Source organism: Meles meles, chromosome 15 (genome assembly GCF_922984935.1).
Source record: "Meles meles chromosome 15, mMelMel3.1 paternal haplotype, whole genome shotgun sequence".
NCBI classification, from domain to species: Eukaryota; Metazoa; Chordata; class Mammalia; order Carnivora; family Mustelidae; genus Meles; species Meles meles.
This window is the reverse complement of record NC_060080.1, coordinates 22,118,621-22,140,271: the sequence shown is the minus strand read 5'-3', so window position 1 is coordinate 22,140,271 and position 21,651 is coordinate 22,118,621. Positions and strand designations below refer to the sequence as shown.

At 39.5% G+C, this 21,651-nt stretch overlaps 1 protein-coding gene across 1 annotated transcript in view; it reads right to left on the bottom strand.

Moving 5' to 3' along the window:
• Window positions 1–21,651, bottom strand: part of BABAM2 (BRISC and BRCA1 A complex member 2) — a 409,960-nt gene that overhangs the window by 345,285 nt on the left and 43,024 nt on the right. The window contains exon 3 of the mRNA XM_045978616.1: window positions 17,147–17,223. Coding sequence (XP_045834572.1) covers window positions 17,147–17,223 — 77 coding nt within the window. The remainder of the gene's footprint in view (window positions 1–17,146; window positions 17,224–21,651) is intronic.

The following is a 21,651-nucleotide window of genomic DNA, read 5'->3' as shown; positions in this document are numbered from 1 at the left end:
AAAACACAAGAATAAGAACAATAAAAATAAATAAAGAAATAACCGGAGAAGAAAGAATCGCCCTACGATGACCAAATTCTCTTGATTTCAACACTAAGTAGCATTCATTCCTTAGTTATGAGACTTTGGGCATATTATCAAGCAACACATTTTATGTCTAACTAATCATTTCATGATCTGCTTCCTGGATCCATCTCAAAGATGGAATCAAAAGCCTGGCTACTCTCGGGATAGATTATACTTTCTCTTCTTCCCAAGTTAGTTTTATACTCGTCATTCTATAATAAGATATTCATGTATTGAGTTGTTCTTTACAAAGTAAAACTGGTTAGTCCTATTCTAGCCCAAGTACTGGTAAACGACCTTTTTGAGTCTTTTTCTGGGTTCTTTCCAAATAAGCGTATCAACCTCATTGATGTATATAAGCTTTCATTCTCTTACCCTCTCTTTAATAAGGAAACTATGCTGGCCTTTCTCAGATCTTTAGATATCCCTTGTCTAACTGAAAGGTCACAAAACTTAGGTTCCTTCCAATTAAGACTTTGCACACAAGACAGAATCACTTAGTGCCCTGGTTTCATTCATTTAATCAACAAATGTCTCCTGATCAACTACTCCACGGGTCACACAGACCTTAGAGATCAAAGGGGTTCCCACTCCTACAGTTTCACAACATAGTATCGCAGGAACTACAGATTTAATTTGATACAAATAATCTGGATATCAAATTCTCCCATGTCTTGAATCCAAATTTCTCCCTTTGTGCCATCCTCCAGCAAGATGTGGCTGCTTCTCTGATAACACTGTCCCTAAATCTGACATCAAATCCATCTTCGTGGCGTTTTCTTTTTTTCTGTAGAGCAGCACAATTTATCTCTCCTTGCCCTGCATTCATCTTAAGAGCCAGAACACAAAGGAAACCAAGAGCTACACTAATGATGCAAAAGATGGGAGTTTCTACAAAGATGAGAAAAGAACCAGAAGTAGAAATGATCCGCACCACTACAGACTGTTACCGGTACCGTGTAAAATAACTCGGGCATGAGTCTGCATTCTCTTCACAAGCAGGTTCCTCTCCCAGATGAACTGGGCTAAAGGCAATTCTTGTTCTCCATAAATAAAATCAAATTGCCAGGACCCCTGGGTGGCTCAGTCGGTTAAATGTCTGCCTTCAGCTCACGTCATGATCTCAGGGTCCTGGGATCAAGTCCCACATTGGACTCTCTGCTCAGCAGGGAGCCGGCTTCTCCATCTCCCTCTGTCTGCCTGCTGCTCTCCCTGCTTGTGCTCTCTCTGACAAATAAATAAAATCCTTTTTAAAAATCACCAAATTGTGACTGCTGAGTCATACGAAAGGAGGAAAACTGCTCGCTTTCTAAATTCCACCACATAGTTCACCCTCTGGCATGGTAACTTGAAAAAACTAAATTGACACTTTGATCTTAATATTAAATAGTGAAGAGGGGTACCTGGGTGGCTCAGTGGGTTACAGCCTCTGCCTTCGGCTCAGGACCCTGGGATCATGACCTGAGCTGAAGGATCAAGCCCCACATGACCTGAGCTAAAGGATCAAGCCCCACAGGCTCCCGAGCAGGGAGCCTGCTTCCCCCTCTCACTCTCTGCCTGCCTCTCTGCCTACTTGTGATCTGTCAAATAAATAAATAAAATCTTTAAAAAATATATTAAATAGTGAAGAAATGTGACTTAAGTTATCCCTGCGTTCCATACAGTTTGAAAATCCAATGGAAATACTTAAGTCATACCCAGAGTGAATAGTCTTGACGGCTGCCACTTACAGGAAGAGAAAAATCCCACTGTTGAGGGCAAGAAACACAGAGAAGGAATAACTAAGCAATAGCATGGCCTAAGTAATTAGAACTACCTTTGAAAATCAAAACCCAAAACAGAACAAAACAAAACTCCCTGCCTGCCTCTGAGGACTTCAGCATGACTTCATTGGGGAGGGTGGCGGGAGGAGGGGGCGGGGGGAGCACACTAACACACGTATCTGTGTCATGGGAAAACCAGGCAAGACTTACAAATGATGTCGAAGATCATTCAAGTTTTTGCCCCAGACCAACAAAATGGAAAGGGTAATTTCGAACTGTACAATTTGCAGAAGTCTGAAGATTTTTGCTCTTTCAAAGGAAGAAAGCAGAGACGAATAACAATAGTGTACTTCCTGGCCTTAGGAAGAGGGAGACAGGACTCTCCAGCTGCACTTCCTAGAAAAATATGCCAGCTGCCTTCTGTAAACGGAGATCAAATTGCCAAGAATGTACAGGATAGCAGTTATGGTAGATGACCTAAAATACCGATCTGTTGCAAAGAGGATGTAGTGCAAACCACACAGGAACTGACAGGAAATCAGCCCTTGGGCTGGCACTTACACATTCAAGAAGGCTAGGAATCCTGGACCTCTGGCAGCCACATTTCATCATCTTCCTTTGTAGGAAGAGTTATCCTTCAGAAGGAACAGTCCGAAAAACCTTGTACAAAGCTTTTTGGTGCCTGTTCCTTTTTAATAACACTGCCCCCTGCCTGAACCAGAGGTTTAACATGGCTAAAAGTCCAGCTGAGGTCCTCTAGCACCAAAAATCACATGTTTGCTGGCACACACACACACACACACACACACACACACGCCCCTTCCTTCCCTCAGCCATGAGCCCGCTGGATGCCATCAGTGATTCACGGCCTGGGCTGATGGTAAGGAGAAAAACTAATATTTGGAGTTCACCAAATCGTGAGTCATCCTCCTGGAAGAAAAGAAATCCTTACAACTGGCAGGACTATGGGACAAAATTTTAATGACCATTTTTAACATTAGTATTAATGCCATAAAAGTTGGCAGAAGGAAAACAATTTAGAAGCATGTGATATTTGGTTTGCTTGTGCCTTATAAAAGTCCAGTTCATGCTCCAAGAAAAAGAATGAGTAGGATATCTACTACCTATTCCTAGACTTGCCTTCTGGACTCACTGCTGCCAAGTTACTCATTCTCCCACACAACACTTTCCATATTAATTTTGACCCTTCAGAATCAGAAAGAAGTCCTGCCTTCTTTGCACCCAAATGCCAAAATGGAATCTTTTAGTATTTCACCTTTATAAAGGGAATGTTTGAAAACAGGCCTCTCTGGCTGTGACATCAGTGAGTTACTGAGGCCTCCAAGGGCCGGAGGAAGCATTCCCAGTCCTTCGCAGCGCTGCTGTACTCCTACGGTGCAATCTGGCAATGGCCAGGGACCAAGTCTTTAAAGCTGTTTTATGGTATTTAACATATGGTCATAAATTGCTCAGTGCTCTAAAGAGGGGCTAAATTTGCCACCCCTATTGATGAGAAATGTTCTTATTTATTTAAATTTAGTGGCAAATTGGCACTGGTCCAGATGGAGAGGTTTAGGCATCAGTACAAGAGGAGAACTGGAGATGAGATGTATGTAACTTTCCTATACACTGAATGCAACCACATCAACTTGGGATAGTACCACTATCCAACACAGGGCATGACAGTACTGTGCAAAGATTCTAATTTCTAAGGCCCTAGGAAGGGGCAACATAAATTTTATTCAGACTGCACAAGAATTTTTTTTTTTTAACAACTCTCTCTTCTCCTCAAGCTAACTCCATTTCCTCCCTGAGTCCTTCATTCCTCCTCACAAATTAGATGTATCTGGTCTTCATCTGCAATCCCGAATTTACAAAACTCCCTGGAATGTCCTGAGCCTTCTAGCCACCACCTTCGTCTTTTGCCATATTTTTGGTTAAGTTGTTTGTGTTTTTTTAATGGCTCTAATTCCCCATCACTAAAGACATGATCTTACTAAAACATTTTGTTCCCTTCCTTTTTACAACCTAGCCCTGTAGCCAAAGGCAGAAGAAAAACAAGGATTTTTGTTTTGTTTTGTTTCAGTGGGGTTGTTACCAATGGTATTAATGCGAATGGTATCGAAAGAGAAATGGGTAGGGTAAAGCCACTACTGGCTTTCTTCTCTTATTTTCTCAAATGGGCAACATAGAACTATAGTCACCATGCTATAGATTACATCCCCATGACTTATTCTATAACTGGAATTTGTACCTTTTGATACCAAAGGACCACAAGAGAAGTACAGAAAGAACAGCGCCAGATATAGATACAAACGTCCTTAAACAAATGTGAATGAACCAAATCCAGCAATACCTAAGAAGGATAATACATAATGATCAACTGCGATTAATCCCAGGACCGCAACATCATTCAACATCTGAAAATCAGCTTACTTACATATTAAATAGAATAAAAAAGAGATAAACCATGTCCTCATCCTAACAGAGAAAAAGCATTTAACATATTAACATTCTTGTCATAATAAAAACTCTCAGCCTGTTAAAAGAGATGGAGACTTTCTCAAACTGATAAAAGGACACTACAGTTGACAATTGTGCTCAGTGATGAAATGCTAAATACCTTCCCCTTAAGGGTGGAAATCAGGCAAGGATGTCTGATTTCATCACTTCTACTCCACACTATGCTGGAGAGCCCGTTCAGTGCAGTAAAGCAAGAATAAGAAATATAAATCCTACAGACTGGAAAGGAGAAGTAAAACTGTCTTTTTCACAAGTGATATGATTGTTTTTAAAGAAAATACATAAGGAGCCTACAAAAAAGTTACTAAAAACTAGTAAGTGAATTTAAGGATACAGAGGAAATAATACCTAATATTGGAAAAACGACCATTTTCATCTACTAGAACGCTTGATATTAAGATGTAGGTTCTCTAAACTGATCTTCACATTCAGTGCAATTCCAGCAGGACTTCTACATTTGACAAGCTGATTCTAAAATCTCAATGGATATAATAAGGACCTAGAATAGCCAAAACAGTTTTGAAAAAGAATTTCACAGCAGCACTGTCCACAGTCGCCAAACTGTGGAAAGAGCCAAGATGCCCTTCGACAGATGAATGAATAAAGAAGATATGGTCCATGTATACAATGGAGTATTATGCCTCCACCAGAGGATAAATACCCAACTTTTGTATCAGCATGCATGGACTGGAGGAGATTATGCTGAGTGAAATACAAACAGAGAAAGTCGATTATCATATGGTTTCACTTATTAGTGGAACATAAGAAATAGCATGGAGGACATTAGGAGAAAGGAAAAAGAGAGAGGGGGAAATCAGAGTAGGAGACAAACCATGAGAGACTAGGGACTCTGAGAAACAAACTGAGGGTTTTTAAAGGGAGGGGGGATGGGTGAGCCTGGTGATGGGTATTAAGGAGGGCCTGGATTAGATGGAACACTGGGTATTATACACAAACAATGAATCATGGTACACTACATCAAAAACTAATGATGTACTATATGATGTCTAACATAACATAATCAAAACTTTAAAAATTATTTTTAAAAAAAAAGGAGTTATAGGACTCACACTACCTAATTTAGAGACTATAGCTAAAGCTATAGGAATTGAGGCAGTGTTACAGGCACATGAGGAGAGAGGAAACATCAGTGGAATACGATGTAAAGTCCAGAAACAGACTCATATGTAAGTGGTTAATTAATGTATATGTGGTCAAAAGATAAAAATATAAAACTCCTAGGAGAAAATCTTCAATGCCTTCAGATAGGCAAAGATTCTTAAAAAGCCGGAAGTATAAACTATAAAAGAAAAATTGTTAAACTGGACTTCATCAATATTAAAAACTTCTGCTCCTGGAAAGACATCATTAAGAAACTAAAAAGGGAAGCCACAGACTGGGAGAAAATACTGACAAAGTAACAACTAAGTTCTTTTTAGACTATAGAAAGACTACCTATAACTCAACAAAAGCCCAATAATCCAATCAAGATGTTGAGCAAAAGATGTCAACAAGGGGGCACCTGGGTGGCTCAGTGGGTTAAAGCCTCTGTCTTCATCTCAGGTCATGGTCCCAGGATCCTGGGATCGAGCCCCGCATCAGACTCTCTGCTCAGCAGGGAGCCTGCTTCCTTCTCTCTCTCTCTCTCTGCCTACTTGTGATCTCTCTCTCTGTCAAATAAATAAATAAAATATTAAAAAAAAAAAGATGTCAACAGGTATTTCACAACATAAGAGAGACGGACAGATGGACATAAAAATGCAAATTAAAACCACAATGAGCTATCACTACACATCCACTAGAATGGATATAATTAAAAATAATAACAATACCCAATTTGGTAAAAACATAGAGTAACTTGACTGCTCATAAATTTCTAGCAGGAATGTAAAACAATATAACCACTTTGGAAAACAGGTTAGCAATTACTTATAAACATACAGTTACCTTACAACACAGCAATACCAGTCCTAGGGAATGTACCCAGGAAACTTAAGACCTATCTCCACAAAAGACATGTACAAAAATATGATGGCGGCTTTATTCCTAATAGGCAAAACCTGGAAACTCAAATGTCCTCAATAGGTGAATGACTACAAAAAACTGTGGCACATAGGGGCGCCTGGGTGGCTCAGTGGGTAAAGCCTCTGTCTTCAGCTCAGGTCATGATCCCAGGGTCCTGGGATCGAGCCCTGCATTGGGCTCTCTGCTCCGCAGGGAGCCTGCTTCCTCCTCTTTCTCTGCCTGCCTCTCTGCCTAGTTGTGATTTCTGTCAAATAAATAAAATATTTAAAAAAAACACAAAACTGTGGCACATATACCCGTATAATGTCGTACTGTGTGGCACTAAAAGAAACGAAGTACTGATACGAGGAAAATTATGGACAAATCCCAGAAACATTATGCTGAATGAAAGAAACCAGACGCCAAAAACTTACATCGTATATGATTCCATATATATGAAGTTCTAAAACAGGCAAAACTGTTCTATAGCTTGAGAGAGAAGGCTCAAGGATTACAGGGATGGTGGTGGAGGAGACAGACTTCGAGAAGGAATGAAATGTTCTATATCTTGTAGGAATGGAAATGTTCTGTATCTTGACTATGGTTGAGTTACTCAGGTGTTTACAACTAACAAAGTATATTAAACTGTACATTTTAAATGGGTACATTTTATTATATATAAATTATACCTCAATAAAGTTAATATTTTATAAAAGGAATATAAATTTCCACCTCAGAATCACTGTGTGATTAAATGAGATCATTTATGTAAGCCTAACTCTCTACTTCTGCTAAATAAAATAAATACTAAATAAGTTATTTTAACAATTGTTAAATGAGCTATTTTTTAATAATGATAATCAGAAGGTTTTTTTAACATTCCATGAATTCCAAGAAAATAAAATGATCTGAAATACCAGGACAAAGGAATCCTCAAAATCTAAGGGAGAGATAATGTCTAATCCACGAAATTAGCACTTCTTACTTGCCTTTCATGAGCATTTTTAAGAACATTCACTACATCAAAGGTGACCTGCCTCCCTAATTAGCCTCTAAAAATACTCTGAATGCTAGATAATAATAATCTTTAAGTAAATGAATCTTTTAAAAAGATAAAAATAAAAGTAAAATGAACTACGCTACCAAGGAAAATTATAATGCCTCTCAGCATGAGGCAAAATACTAAGTCCCTGGACACAGTGTCCAACTTTTTCCTTAGCTCAACTGCTACAAGTCAGAGGGAGCGCGGTTAACGCCTACTCTCCCTGCAGGTGACCTTGGAGACAAGAAGGGCAGCAGCCAAGCAGCGCCATCCATCAGAGCAGCAGACTGGTGAGTGCAAGTGAAGAACCAAAGATGCCCCTAAAACAGTCAGGCTACTTTAGGATTTCCTTGGCCCGTCCTAGTAAAGCCAAAACGGTGTGAACAAAAGCTGAAACTGGAAAGGTACCCCGCGCAAATCAGTTGTGTAGGCTTTGCGCTTGGATTGTTGTCAGCTGAGCCCCAATGAGAGGAGGGGCCAGGGAGGCAGGAACCGCAGGCTGTGACAGCCTTGAATACCAGGCTGAGCGTTTCAGTCACTAAAATACTGAAAGGGAGGAGGACAGGGTTAATGCAGAAAGATTACTCCGTTAACACTGTAGAAACAGATTATTTTGGGGTGGGAGGTTGGGGCAACCTGAGGGTTTTGAAGGGTCAGGGGTGGGAGGTTGGGGGAACAGGTGGTGGGTAATGGGGAGGGCACGTTTTGCATGGAGCACTGGGTGTTGTGCAAAAAGAATGAATACTGTTACACTGAAAAAATAAATAAAATGAAAAAAAAGAAAAAAAAAGAAAAAAAAAATGTAAGAGAGAAATCACACTGCCGTCCCAGTGAGTGCCGGCCATAGCCAGCTTTCAGATCTGTTGGTCAAAATGCAAAATACAAGGGATAGTAACAAACTAAACAAAGTGCAAACTTTTTAGAGATGAGATTAAATCAAAAGGACCTTAATAACTTTTTCAGCTGGGGCAACACTCGCCACGACACCCCGGGGCCTTTGCGGGCTCCCACCCTGGCGTTCAGTTTCTGCATCAGGACGCTGAGGGTCTCTACACAGTACTGCATAAGAGAGATCATAGAGGACAAACGCCAGGAAAAGAAAAAAAAAAAGTGAGCATTCCGAGTGGAGCAATGCGGCTAGCTAAGACAAAGCAAAACGTGGCCGATCGGAGACGTGAGAAGTGCCCGGCAGGAGCACGTGCACACACTGAGCAGCCAAGCCACACTCAGTCTCCTGCAAGGAGACAGGATCCAACGTGAGTGAAGCTGAGTTTCAAGACCCAGTAAAGCAGAAGTTCTGGACCACTATTTGCAATGTGTCTGTAAAAATCTTTGTGTATGTGTGACCACTTTTTAATAAAACATCCTACTTAAGTAGCAGTTCTAAGGTTGATCTCATTTTATTGTAATCATTCCCCAAAACATACACATTTAAATTCAGTGATGAAACCTTGGAAATGAACAGTAACTTTACGATGTTCCTCTGAGGACATGGGAGGGAAAGTATTATCCAAATCACAATCTTTTTTTCCCCCACTTTTTCTCTTGGAAACACACACACACACACGCTTTTCCTCTGGGAAAGACTTTCCACTTCAAAAACCTTGGAGATAATTTTTTGGCATGACTTCTTCACTCTGTTGCAAATGGCTTTGAAATGTTCATCATTCCTCTCAAATGATAAACAACCATACTGCTTCTATTGTTAAAGACAAAAGGAAAAAGTCTATAGTTTCATTTGGAAGCTCTTTCGAAAGAATCCCTGTAACACTGTGACAGATACCTCTCTGGGTACCTGTCCAGCTCGTGCTTACCTGTGCTAAACTGTCCCCCTGTAACTATAACCCAGGACTCTTGATCAAACCCCTGGGTCACAAGTGGACACCCAGTCCAAGCTGCCAATAAGACCATCTCTCCCAAGAATTCAGACTCAAAGACCAGAGGCTGCTTCTGGTGGCCTTGAACTGAGTCACAAAGGGGGCTCAGCCATTTCCACTCTATGTGAGGAAAAACAGCAAAATCTGGGGGGGAAAAATAAAGTAAATTTAAAAAAAGAAGAAGAAAGTAAATAAAGTGACAACAGACTGTGCTGCAGGAGAAAGAGACAGACGAACAAGGACACAGATGCTGATTGTCTGCTATGGTATCTCCCATCCTGCTAGTCCCAGGCTCCAGTCCCTCTGAGCCCTGGCTGTACTTCCTGCCCTTGGGCACCATGGAATTCATTTAATTCCCATGAAGACAAACAAACGCTTTACATTTCTTTCATTGGGTTTCTTAAAACCAAACAGTCCCTGATTAAGAAAAAAAATTGTTAGTATGAAAAATACAAATTTTAAACAAAAGATAATTTCAAACTTGAAACCAATGTTAGCTAACAGCTTGATTTACTGGTCACTAATTTCCTCAGTATACTTAAAATATTTCAATAACCTCTTCCTGTAGATACATAAGTAGAGCCATTCAAAGAACTTGTAAAATTGAGAATACTTCAAAGTTCTGTCACTCCTTCATTAAACCTCACTGTGGCCAGATCCAAAGAGTAAACATGGTTAATGTATTCCGCCAACATCTATTAAACGAGTACCTCTATATGCCAGGCAGTAAGCTAGAGATTGGAAATAAAATAGCAAACAGCCTCACTCCCTGCCCTATTTATAGGGTCCACAAAAACATCCACACAGTAATTTCAAGAGTTAAGTGCTAGACAGAGTGACTATGGTCGCCATATCTACAAATCTGTGCTTTTATGAAGCTCACTGCTCTTTCTTTGAATTTTGTTATAACTGGGAGATTTTCACTCGTTTTAGTGACATCATCCTAAACCTCAACATGCATTTTTCCTGAAATCGGTCTCGATCACTGAAGATTCACTCTTCTGATCGTCTCTGGCATAATGATGAAATTCAAGGACCTGTCTTTGACTCAGACATTCCCTGATAGCCTGCACGAGAGTCTTACACAAGCTGGCGTCTCTTTCACTGCCCTACAGTTGCCTCTTCAAGTTGAAAGAGCTGAAGAAAAAACAGCATTCCTGATGTACCATAATCTTCTGGTCTTTTTCATTTCTTGATTTAATTCCGAATGTGGGTAATTCTGTAGACGTCAATTCACGAATTCACGGGAGAAATATGTCCTCTCCCTTGGCTTTTGTCCTCAGGATTATGAACTGCACAGTGTCCCTTATTCACAGAGGAAACATTTACAGAACTATTTTCTAATATATAAAATATGCTGAAATACAGATTTTAGTTACATGCTATTTTCATTTCATCTACTTTAAGGCAAAGTGAAATGTACACAGACAAAACAGATACAGACTCCAAATCTACAAAATAACTTACATCCTTCTTTTTATCTGAATTGTTAAGAGCAGCGTTCCAATTACAAATTCCCTATATAATAAATAACTTCTAAAAACTAAATTTCTGTTGGTGGAAGACTGATACAAGTAACAGAATGCCACATTCTTTATAACATGATACTTCAACCGACAAAAATCTGAATACTAAGCTTCATTAATTCATGTACGCATGCATTCACTCCATTCCTTCAACAAATATTGAATTGAAGATCTTCATTAGGCTAGGGCTTGGAGATACCATTTAAAAAACCAAACAGTCTCCATCTCTAACCTCATTGAACTTAAAGCTGTGAAATAAAATTACTGTAAGAGTCAAATAATTTGATTCAGCCTGGGTTAAAATGATAGTTGAAACCACCCACCACAAGTTTTCAATAGGATTTAATGAGAAACTTTAGATAAAGATGTTGATTATATAACCCAGGGCTTTGAAACCGTAAAGCCCTAGGTTAGCCATTGCCCAGGGTTTAGAAAAATAAAGGTAAAAGTCAGAAAATATTTATCTAGTAGTTACCATAGACTATAATTTAAATCAATACTTATGAGTTTCTTGTTACCATGAAATTAAGTCTCTTTCTGGGTCTGTTTCCTAAATAAAGCAAAGAGCTTTTCTGTTTGTTGTGACAGTTGTTTTCCAAGGACTATTAAACTATATAACCTTTCAATTACACGTTTGTTTTAGGAAACTATGTGTGTTAAAATATTTATTATAGAGAATAATAGTTAATTATCTAAAGATGAACACTGTGTTGGTTGTAGGAGGTGGAATTCAATCACAAAAATCTTGTGATATTTAACCACTATGCCCTTACTGATCTTGAATATAATACGTTTGAGATTATAAAAACTGATGGAGTAAAAACATATGTAAAAAGTGTCTGGCATTGCCAGGTTTTTTAAAAGTAAAATGAAGGAGTTTAAAAAAAAAATAGAAAAAGGCGTGAGTCTAACATTACTTTTAAAGCAACGCAAGATCTTAGTGTTCTCCAAGAGGGGAAAATGATTCTTTGCAAATTCATGATTTGCCCGGAATGATTTATTCTTTTACAATAAACTTGGTTGCTACAGTAAATTATCTGTTTCCATGAACCTCAAACCATGCACAGAACAAACCTACACTAATTATTGTGGTCAATAAAATATCTAAGTGTTCTACATTACAACTATTCTCAACATATAACAACTTGACAAACTCCTCCCAGAAACATTTATTTAAAAACTGGAATGGGGCGCCTGGGTGGCTCAGTGGATTAAGCCTCTGCATTCGGCTCAGGTCATGGGATCGAGCCCCGCATCAGGCTCTCTGCTTACCAGGGAGCCTGCTTCCCCCTCTCTCTCTGCCTGCTGCTCTGCCTACTTGTGATCTCTCTCTCTCTGTCAAATAAATAAAGAAAATATTTAAAAAAAAAAATGGAAACATCTAATTTGAAATAATTTTAAAATAAGCACAGTTGCAAAGAAAGCAAGTTGAAATAACAATAGCCTAGATATTCCACAAGTTAAAGAGAGTGAGATCACTTTGCCGTGTAATCACTGGCGTGAACGAGTTTATGTGTGCACATTCACAAAACGCTGGTGCAGTAAAGACGGTTCTGCTGATCTTCACTTCACTTTTAACTGGATCAAAAGGTTTGTGTATTTGTTTTGATTTTATTGGTGTAAATTTTTCCATATTTTTATTCTGCCAGAGAACAGTGCCTTGTGTTTCATAATTCATGGGGTTGATTTATTTTTGACAATTCTATCACATTTTCAACAGCTATTACAAAACAATTTCCCATCTGCAAATTTTAGAAGGTTGGTAGTCTGGAAGCACTGCAGAACCTCAAAGTATACACTTTTAAAGTTTAACGCATTAATTTTTTTAATATTTTATTTATTTATTTGACAAAGGAGATCAGAAATAGGCAGAGAGGCAGGCAGAGAGAGAGAGAGGAGGAAGCGGGCTCTCCGCTGAGCAGAGAGCCCGATGCGGGGCTCGATCCCAAAACCCTGAGATCATGACCTGAACCGAAGATAGTGGCTTAACCCACTGAGCCACCCAGGCGCCCCAACGCATAATTTTTTTTTTTTAAGTGAGGGATTCTAACACTAACCTTACTCATATAACCAGTATCTTTCAGAAAGCCTTCCTACATAATGTCAAGAATTTCAGAAGAAAAAAAATACCCATTCTTCCAATTCAATGAACTTTTATAAAAATAGTGTATAATCCATTCCTTTTTCCTTTTATTCGGCTGTAGGCTGTTGAAGGCTAGAATGCTAGAATCTTGACTTATTTTAATGCGGAAGACCCTCAATATGCAAACTTCATTTTTTATTCCATTATTATAAAGCATTCTATGGTTTAACTTAAGTCCCTAGTACATAATGATTATATAGAGCAGTAGCTTAAGAGGACATAATTAACTTATACGGTGAGTGCCAGTCCAAATACAATAATCATCAATGTTATGCAAGGCTTTGTGTGAAAATCATATAGCAATGAGAAGATACAGAATATTACTAAATGCTTTCTAACACAAACTCATACAGCGAGTAAGATCTTTGTGAAATTACATTATTTCTGGCTCAAGACTGTGGACTAACCACACACATTTATTTCTTCTCCCTTGTAAGAAACATTCTTCCATTAAATAATAATGAAAGAGGGAAAAGAAGAATCCAAAACAACATTAAGTGAAGAGAAGGGAAGAGAGTAGCAATCAGTAGATGAGCAATTTCAACAAATTCCTAGAAGGCAGGATGGAGACCAAGGAGGAGTCACTGATGAGACAGGGCAGAGAAAGCTCTGGCTGCAGTAATGTGGCAAGAGGCTACCAATGAGAGGGAACCCATGTGTCCAAGAAAACCCATAAAAACTTGTGGTCACTCAGTGTAGGAAAGGGAAGAATGAAAAAAGGGGCTAAGAATGGGGAAATTAACAAAAAGCTCCATGGGGAATAGTCTATGATACCCGCCCCCCACAAATGGCATGGTGACCAGATGTGTACGCCCCCCCCCAAATGTAGGGGATTTTCTAAAGAAATAGAATGATTTCAGGGAGCACCAGAAGAGCTGAACTGCCTAATATGACACATAGGTGTTTGTCATACTAACAGCTAGCCTACCATTAACTCACACACTCAATAAGCTTGGTTCACCCATCCAGAAATCTTAATCAATGTTTTATTGTCTGTCGTCAATGTAAGTAGACAACCAAAACCCACCTTTTTCACTTTTTTTTAGATTTTATTTGAAAGATAGAGCCAGAGAGAGAACACAAGAAGGCAGAGTGGCAGGCAGAGGGAGTGGCAGAAGCAGGCTCCCCACTGAGCAGAGAGCCCAATGCAGGACTGAATCCCAGGATCCTGGGATCATGACCTGAACGGAAGACAGACACTTAACCGACTGAGCCACCCAGGCACCCTAACCCATCTTTTTTTTTTTTTTTTTTTAACATTTTCCATTTTATTTATTTTTTCAGCGTAGCAGTATTCATTCTTTTTGCACAACACCCAGTGCTCCATGCAAAACGTGCCCTCCCCATTACCCACCACCTGTTCCCCCAACCTCCCACCCCTGACCCTTCAAAACCCTCAGGTTGTTTTTCAGAGTCCATAGTCTCTTATTAACCCATCTTTTATTTAGAATAACAGAGAAGGACAAAGATGATAAACCAACAAAAATATAATCCGCGGAGAAAATTAAAATAATTACAAAAACTTCCTTTAAAAATCTATATTCATTGAAAGCTTTCAAGACCCTGTATTCATAAAATAAGAACAAGATGTTGTGAAAGAGGAACAGAGAGCAAGAGCAAGAAAGAGCTCTCAGAAACTAAGATATCAAATTACGACTATGGTAAATAACAACTACCAGAAGCGCTCCAGGAAAGGTAGAAGAGTGGAGGGAGGAAAGGAATCTAAGCAAAGTATCGGTCTGTGTTCCAGCAATTTCTTTAACCTACTAAAACACAGAATTTCCAATATATACACTCTACAAAACAAGGTTGAATCCAAGAGAAGAAACCAGGCAAACCCCACAGTAGGACTACAGATCATTCATTCAAGCCATTTATAAACAAAGCACAGAAGATAACAGAAGCTTTAGAACAGACAATAAGTTACTAATTTTGACACAGCAAAAGGGAAATAATACAAAAGTTGGGAGGTTAAAGCAGAGGAGTGGAGGGAAGGGCAGGAGCTAATATCTTTGTCTCTCAAAGTGGGGAGCCAAAAGACACTCTCTCTGATTCATGGGAAACTAAATAAAAATATCCTAACCCAGAGATTGTGCTTACATAACAACAGTGCTGCTACCTGTGTGCCGGGAACTTACTGAGAACATTTTAGGGGTTGTTCATTTTAACTGTACCATACGATGTTCAAAATGATCCTTAAAAAAAGAAAGGAAAAATGTTAAAGCTACAGGGTAACCAACACAGGAACCTGCAGTGGTGATATTAACTACATTAAAGGGGAGGAAAGAGAAAGATAAAGAGTGTGGTGAAAATAGACAGATGCCTCGTGTATCAGAGCAGGAAGTCAAAAGATAACAATATCTAAAACTGGTAAGTCAAGAAACAGAGGCATAAATATTATTTAGGCAAACGGCGATCATCCTCAGAAGAACTACATACTGAAACAACATCAACAAAATTTAAGTGGTTCCCTTGGGAAACAGGACTAGACTTGGGAAGAAACATAACAGAAGACTACCGCGTTTATGTGTAAAAAATTTCTGAACTTTTTCCATTTTTAGCCATGTGAGTGGATTTACTTTGATCCTTTCTTTTAAATTTAGTGAATAATTTTTTTCAAAAACACACAATCTAGAATGTCCTATGGGCAGGTGAAATTCGTATGTATTTTAACGGTTTCCAGAGAATGAGCTAATAACGCCAGCTCCATAAGTTAGCATGTCCTACATTTTTCATTTATTTTTTTTAATTTTTTAGAAGATTTTATTTATTTATTTGACAGAGAGAGAGATCACAAGTAGGCAGAGAGACAGGCAGAGAGAGAGGGGGAAGCAGGCTCTCAGCTGAGCAGAGAGCCCCATTCAGGACTCGATCCCAGGACCCTGAGATAATGACTTGAGCTGAAGGCAGAGGCTTTAACCCACTGAGCCACCCAGGTGCCCCATCATTTATTTTTTTTTAATTTTTAGTTTTTTTTATAAACATATAATGTATTATTAGCCCCAGGGGTACAGGTCTGTGAATCACCAGGTTTACACACTTCACAGCACTCACCGTTAGCACATACCCTCTCCAATGTCTACATTTTTCATTTAAAGCTGCACTTATGATTCTACAGAATACCAAGATGTGGCCCCTGGTGGCCTGTCATTGCAAGACACAGAATCCACAGTCTGAAAGGCACTATTTCCTCATCTGTCCCATCTTTAACATTTATGTTCTTTATTCCTCTTGTTAAGAATGGAAAGACCTCAGGACCCTGTTTACCACAAGAATAGGTTCAAGAGAGAAAATTCCTGGTGAGATCGTTACTAACTAACCAAAGCCACCATTACTTCCACACTGGGCTAGAGCGTCAGCACTGGTCATAAGGGCAGAGAAGAGTGGATACAACCCTAGGCGGGGCGTATAGACGGTGGACTGAATCAGCAGTAGTGGGTCTTACCTGCTCTTCTCCAAGCTTCCAAACCAGCCGTCCAAGATCTCCGGCCACACCCCACATACATGTGGCTGGAACGGCACTACACATCAGCCCATACTATGTTTTAACTTTAAAAAGTAGTCAGCATCCAAAACTGGTAAGGATTTCCACCTTCTCTCAATAAATCAACAGAGGCAGTCCCCTCCAGGAGGGTAGGTGTGCCCCAATTTGCCCCACCTACCCCGCTCCCCTCATCTCTGTTACCAGTGCGGCTGTGGTAGCCATTTGCATTTCTGACCCTAGGAAACCTGTTGGCATTCCGAAACTATGCCAAGAGTCTGGAGTAGGACTCATAGGCTCAGGGGGCGATCAGGAATACATCAGCAACAATGGCTCTTGGCAGCAATGGCTCCAGAAGGAAGTTAGCAACAGTGGTGCAGAGGAGCCATTCCTACCGAAATGTTGTTTCCAAATAGTACGTATTTTAAAGCAGTGGATTCTCTCTATTGGGGCATAAGATCTTCCAGTGGAGGAAAAAAAAAAAAATACAAGAATTACCTCATAGGCCTAAAAATTGAGAATTTTGGTGTATGCCTCGTTGACCACAGCTTATTCCCTGCCAAGTGCCTTACTTTGAATAGAACGAGGAATGAAAGACAAACTTTTAAAAAGTGGTAAATCCTAGCGATAACACCTAACAGCCAGAAGCAAAAATGGAAGCGAAGTCTGATAACTATTGCTGTAATCTACACTTTCGATAAAAGAGTCATCATTTACTTACATTTTAATGTCTCTCCAGCATATGGTATGTGCAGTTTAAATCGGTCACAGTTGGGTCCAGGAGTCAATGATGTGCAGCTTTAATGAAAGAAAAGAAAAGATTTTTTTTTAAAGCTCATTTATTTATGACATCTAATAAAGTAAATGAAAACTGCTCCTTATAGATAAAAGCTTAAAACACTGGCTTATAAAGAAAATAAAAGTCCTTGATGGTCATGGAGGCCAAGACAATAAGACATCCCCTGAAACAAATAATCCATTTATCTCACAATAAAACTTACCTGCTTTCTAAGGACAAACACCAAGGAAGCTTCAACTACTTCTCTCCGACAAGTGTGTCTAGGCTTCTGATGTAGGTGTATTGTCCAAAACAGTCTTTGGCATCAAGAATTTTAAGAGTTTTATGGACAGAATTTAAATGCAGACCCTTAACCTGCACTCATACTAAAAAGAGTCCACTTTTCTCTGACGCCAGATCATTTTCTCTCTCCACAGGTAGGGCACTTCCTCTGGACGTGGCAGCCCAGGACTTCCATCTAGGCAGAGCATAAGGCACTGCCCTTGTGTTCAGATAAAATGCAAATGGAAAAGGAGAGTGAATTAGTCATTCAGGTCTGGGTTTGTTTCTTTTCCATCTCTCACTTCACAAGATTATCCGACGCTCTTTGTTCTTTACCCAGATTTACTTCACAAGCTCCTTCATGACGTCACAAGTCATCATTTCAACTGCACAACAGCAGTACTGGCTTCATAAATTAGTATAATATTAATATGAAGTCAACTGAGGAAGTTATAAACCTTCAGTTAGTTTTTAAAACTGAGGTTTTTCCATTATAAAGCAAAGAAGTGCTAAATTTCTTTCATAATTCCAATACTGACTATGAGACATCTCTGAAAAGGGTATTTGAAGGAATGAAGCATTGTTAGAATATATGGACCACCTCCCTGGATGCCACTTTGAAGGCAACAGTCATCTGAAAATAAATTTAAGGGATGACTCTAAGGGATGCCTGGGTGGCTCAGCTGGTTAAGCGTCTGACTCTTAATTTCGGCTCGGGTCTCAGTCTCGGGGTTGTGAGATCCGGCTGGTGTGGGGCTCCGAGCTCGGTGCACTCTGCCTGCGATTCTCTCTCTCTCTTTGCCCCTTGCCCCACTCAAGCACCCGCATGCAGACGCACATGCTCTACTTCTCAGGAAAAAAATGTTGACTCTAAAAAAACTGAGATCTCATATTAGATTTACCCTTACTTTTACCAAAACTATCTCCACATGAAAGAAAAAAGAACCAGATGGAAAGTTTATCTCGGATGTATTTACCATAAATCACTAGGTTGATTATTCCTCTTATCGTTAGGGGACAATAAAAACACCAGTTTACAAACTAAACAAGAAAGTTGCACTAGTAATTGTATAGTAACCTATTTCAATTTTTTCTCAGAGGTTGTATGAGCACATTCTCCTTTACTGTTCAATATAAAAATTCTTTGGGGGCACATTTTAATAAAGGTAGTAAAATATTTCCCTTATAGTACAATCTTTCCTAGCCCATAGCATGGCAGTTATTTGAAAACACTTCTGGCGAACACATAAATTAAAGCATTACAAAATATAAAGTATGACCTACTGACAGAAATGACCTACAAGCAATACGAAGAATTTTTTCTCATATATATTCAAAGAACAATATTTTTTAAAAAAAATTTTAATACAAAAAAACACCATTCACAATCAAGCATCTCTTCTGGGCGTGACGATCAAATTATCTACCTATCTCACATAGCTTAGCAACTGAAGTTATTAATAGTACAGGAAATCCTCAGGATTAATCTGTTTCTAGTTTGTTTGAAGAACTTGTCCTTCTTCAGTGTGAAATCAGTTGTGCATTCACTGTTGGGCCAAATTTTCTACTCTTCACTTTACGCTTTAACGAGAACTGAAAAGTGCTTTACGCTCTGCCCCTTCACCTTTCTCCCTTCCTACATGAATAGCTGGTTCCAGCCATCCTGGGGTGTTAAAAAGCACATTTCTCCATGTGAGTGATTTGCTCACTGAGTTTTTTTTTAACCTAGACATAAAGATTTACTGAGCATTGTTCTATGGGTTAGGAGTACAGGATGGACAAGACGGACAAGCTCTACCCTCCCATGGAACTCAAATTCTGACAAGGGAAAAAGAGGCGATAAACAAGAGACAGAGACACAAAGATGGTTCCAGATGGCTAGATGTTGAGCAGAAAATAAAACAGCGCTGCCGAGGAACAGGAGCACCACTGCACTGGAGGACTGGGGAAGACCTCCTGGAGGAGGTGACATCCGAAACCTGCGGAACCATCACCAAGGGGCCTCCCAGGGTGAGTTCTGGGGCAGAGCACTGGAGGCAGAGGAAACAGCTGGTGCAAAGGCGTGAAGGCAGGAACAAGTCTGATCTATCTGGGGGAAGCAATCTTGATATGTTTGGGCGATGCAGCCCAGGCAGAGTGAACGAGGGAGAGACCGTCAAAAGATCAGGACAAGGGGTAAGCAAGGGACAGATCTCGCGGAGCCTTGTAGGTGGTGGCAATTAATGCAGATTTTATTCCAAGCACACAGGAGGGTGTTAAGAAGAGTAACATTATCTGATTCTATGCTTTTTACGAGATCACTGTCTCCTGTATAGAAAAAGAGAAAGAGACTAAAACCGTCCAACAGAAACCAACAGGAGTCCGTTTCAGGAAAGAGAAATGAGGTATCCTTGGGCTAGGGGAGCAGCAGTACCAATGGAGAGATGCAGATTTACTCAATGGAGCAGACTGGGAGGGGAGCAAGTTTAGGACGAAGAGCTATCAAGAGTATACAAAGTGAGGGACGCCTGGGTGGCTCAGTCAGTTAGGCCGTTGCCTTCAGCTCAGGTCATGATCCTGGGGTCCTGGGATTGAATCCCGCATCAGGCTCCTTGCTCGGCAGGGAGCCTGCTTCTCTCTCTGCCTCTGCCTGTTTGTGCGCACTCGCTCTCTCTCTGACAAATAAATAAATAAATAAAATCCTTAAAAAAAAAAAAAAAAGAAAAAGAGTATACAGTGTGAGACAACAGCGAAATCATATACAGAAACACAGCCAGAGTAATGGGGTGGGGGGGCAGCCAATCCATGAGAGCCATGAAAACATCATGGAAAAGACAGAAGAAGAATTTCCCAAAACTCACCTTGGAGCGAGTGCTTGTATATTGTTGAAAAGACCACTTACTTGGTGTGGGGACAGGGGCAAGGGTCATACTCCACCAAGAGCATTCCCAAGTTAAAAGGGCTAACCTCCAGTTAACTGTAGGTTTCTGTTTCGCTGAGAGGAATATACAAATTCAGGGCCAAGAACTTCACAGTTGAAGGCAACAGGGGAAAGACGAAGCTGCCATTAGCAGGTCTCTCTCTCCTAAACAGCATTTGGTTTCTCTTATGAAATGTTGAACAAATATTTAAACTATCTCTTATGCTCTATCTTCCATACTACCCAAGATAAACAGCTGTATGGGAAATAAGCCAATGTCGTGTTACTTAAAGGTTCTTTTAAAATTAAACTAAGAATGTTTCCCCTGCTTTAAAATTACCTCTGTCTAAAACTGGTTTTGGTCATGTATTTAATTTACTGTGAAAATTCAGATCGCATTCAAGGACAGCATTAGTTTTTTTTGTTACTCAAAAAAAGACATGAGCTTAAAAAGATCAAAGAACACATATGAATAGTTTGATTTCCATTTACGAGAAAGATCTATGTGTGTGTATGGTCTATGCACATAACCAGATTTCAGAAGGAAGGTTGCCAAAAGGTGGCACGATCTGGGGTACTCTTTACTTCTTTTGATTACCTTTCTGCATTGCTTTGATTTTTATGATGAACATGGACTATTTTGTAATTATATTAAAAAAGTTAAGATAGATCCTTTACGTATTTGACTAGATGGCTTGATTTATCATTTATCTTTGTCTCCTAAAGAACGTCACTCTTTTTTTGAGAAAAACTGCAAGGATAATCCACTGATGAAGTTTTCAGGTAAAATATATATGGAAGTCTTTCTATCGTGATATCACAAAACTTCGCACCACTAGTATTTATCATCCCTCACAGTTCCATTGTGTCAGAGTTTGGGAATGGCCTGACTGAGCAGTTCTGGTATAGGGTCTCCCGGGAAATTGCAATCAGACGTCATTAACAGATAACTAATGTACCGGAGAAGTTCATTCAACAACAAAAATCATTTCCTTATATAAGTATGAAAAAGCTACTAAATAATAAGCTGCGGGCTTCATTAAAATTATATTTGTATAATGGCAACTTGTCCTAACACCATTAGATCTAAGATTTAAAAACCAATATTCCAAATTGAGTATCTTTGAATAAGAAAATAATTTTAAATGATTTAAAAAGTGCTGACAATCAAAATGTAACCTCAAATTTGTCTCTCCACTGAATTTCTCGAGTGCTTACCACTTGTCAGGCACTCTGCTAGGTACACAGAGCAGTGACAAACAAAAAA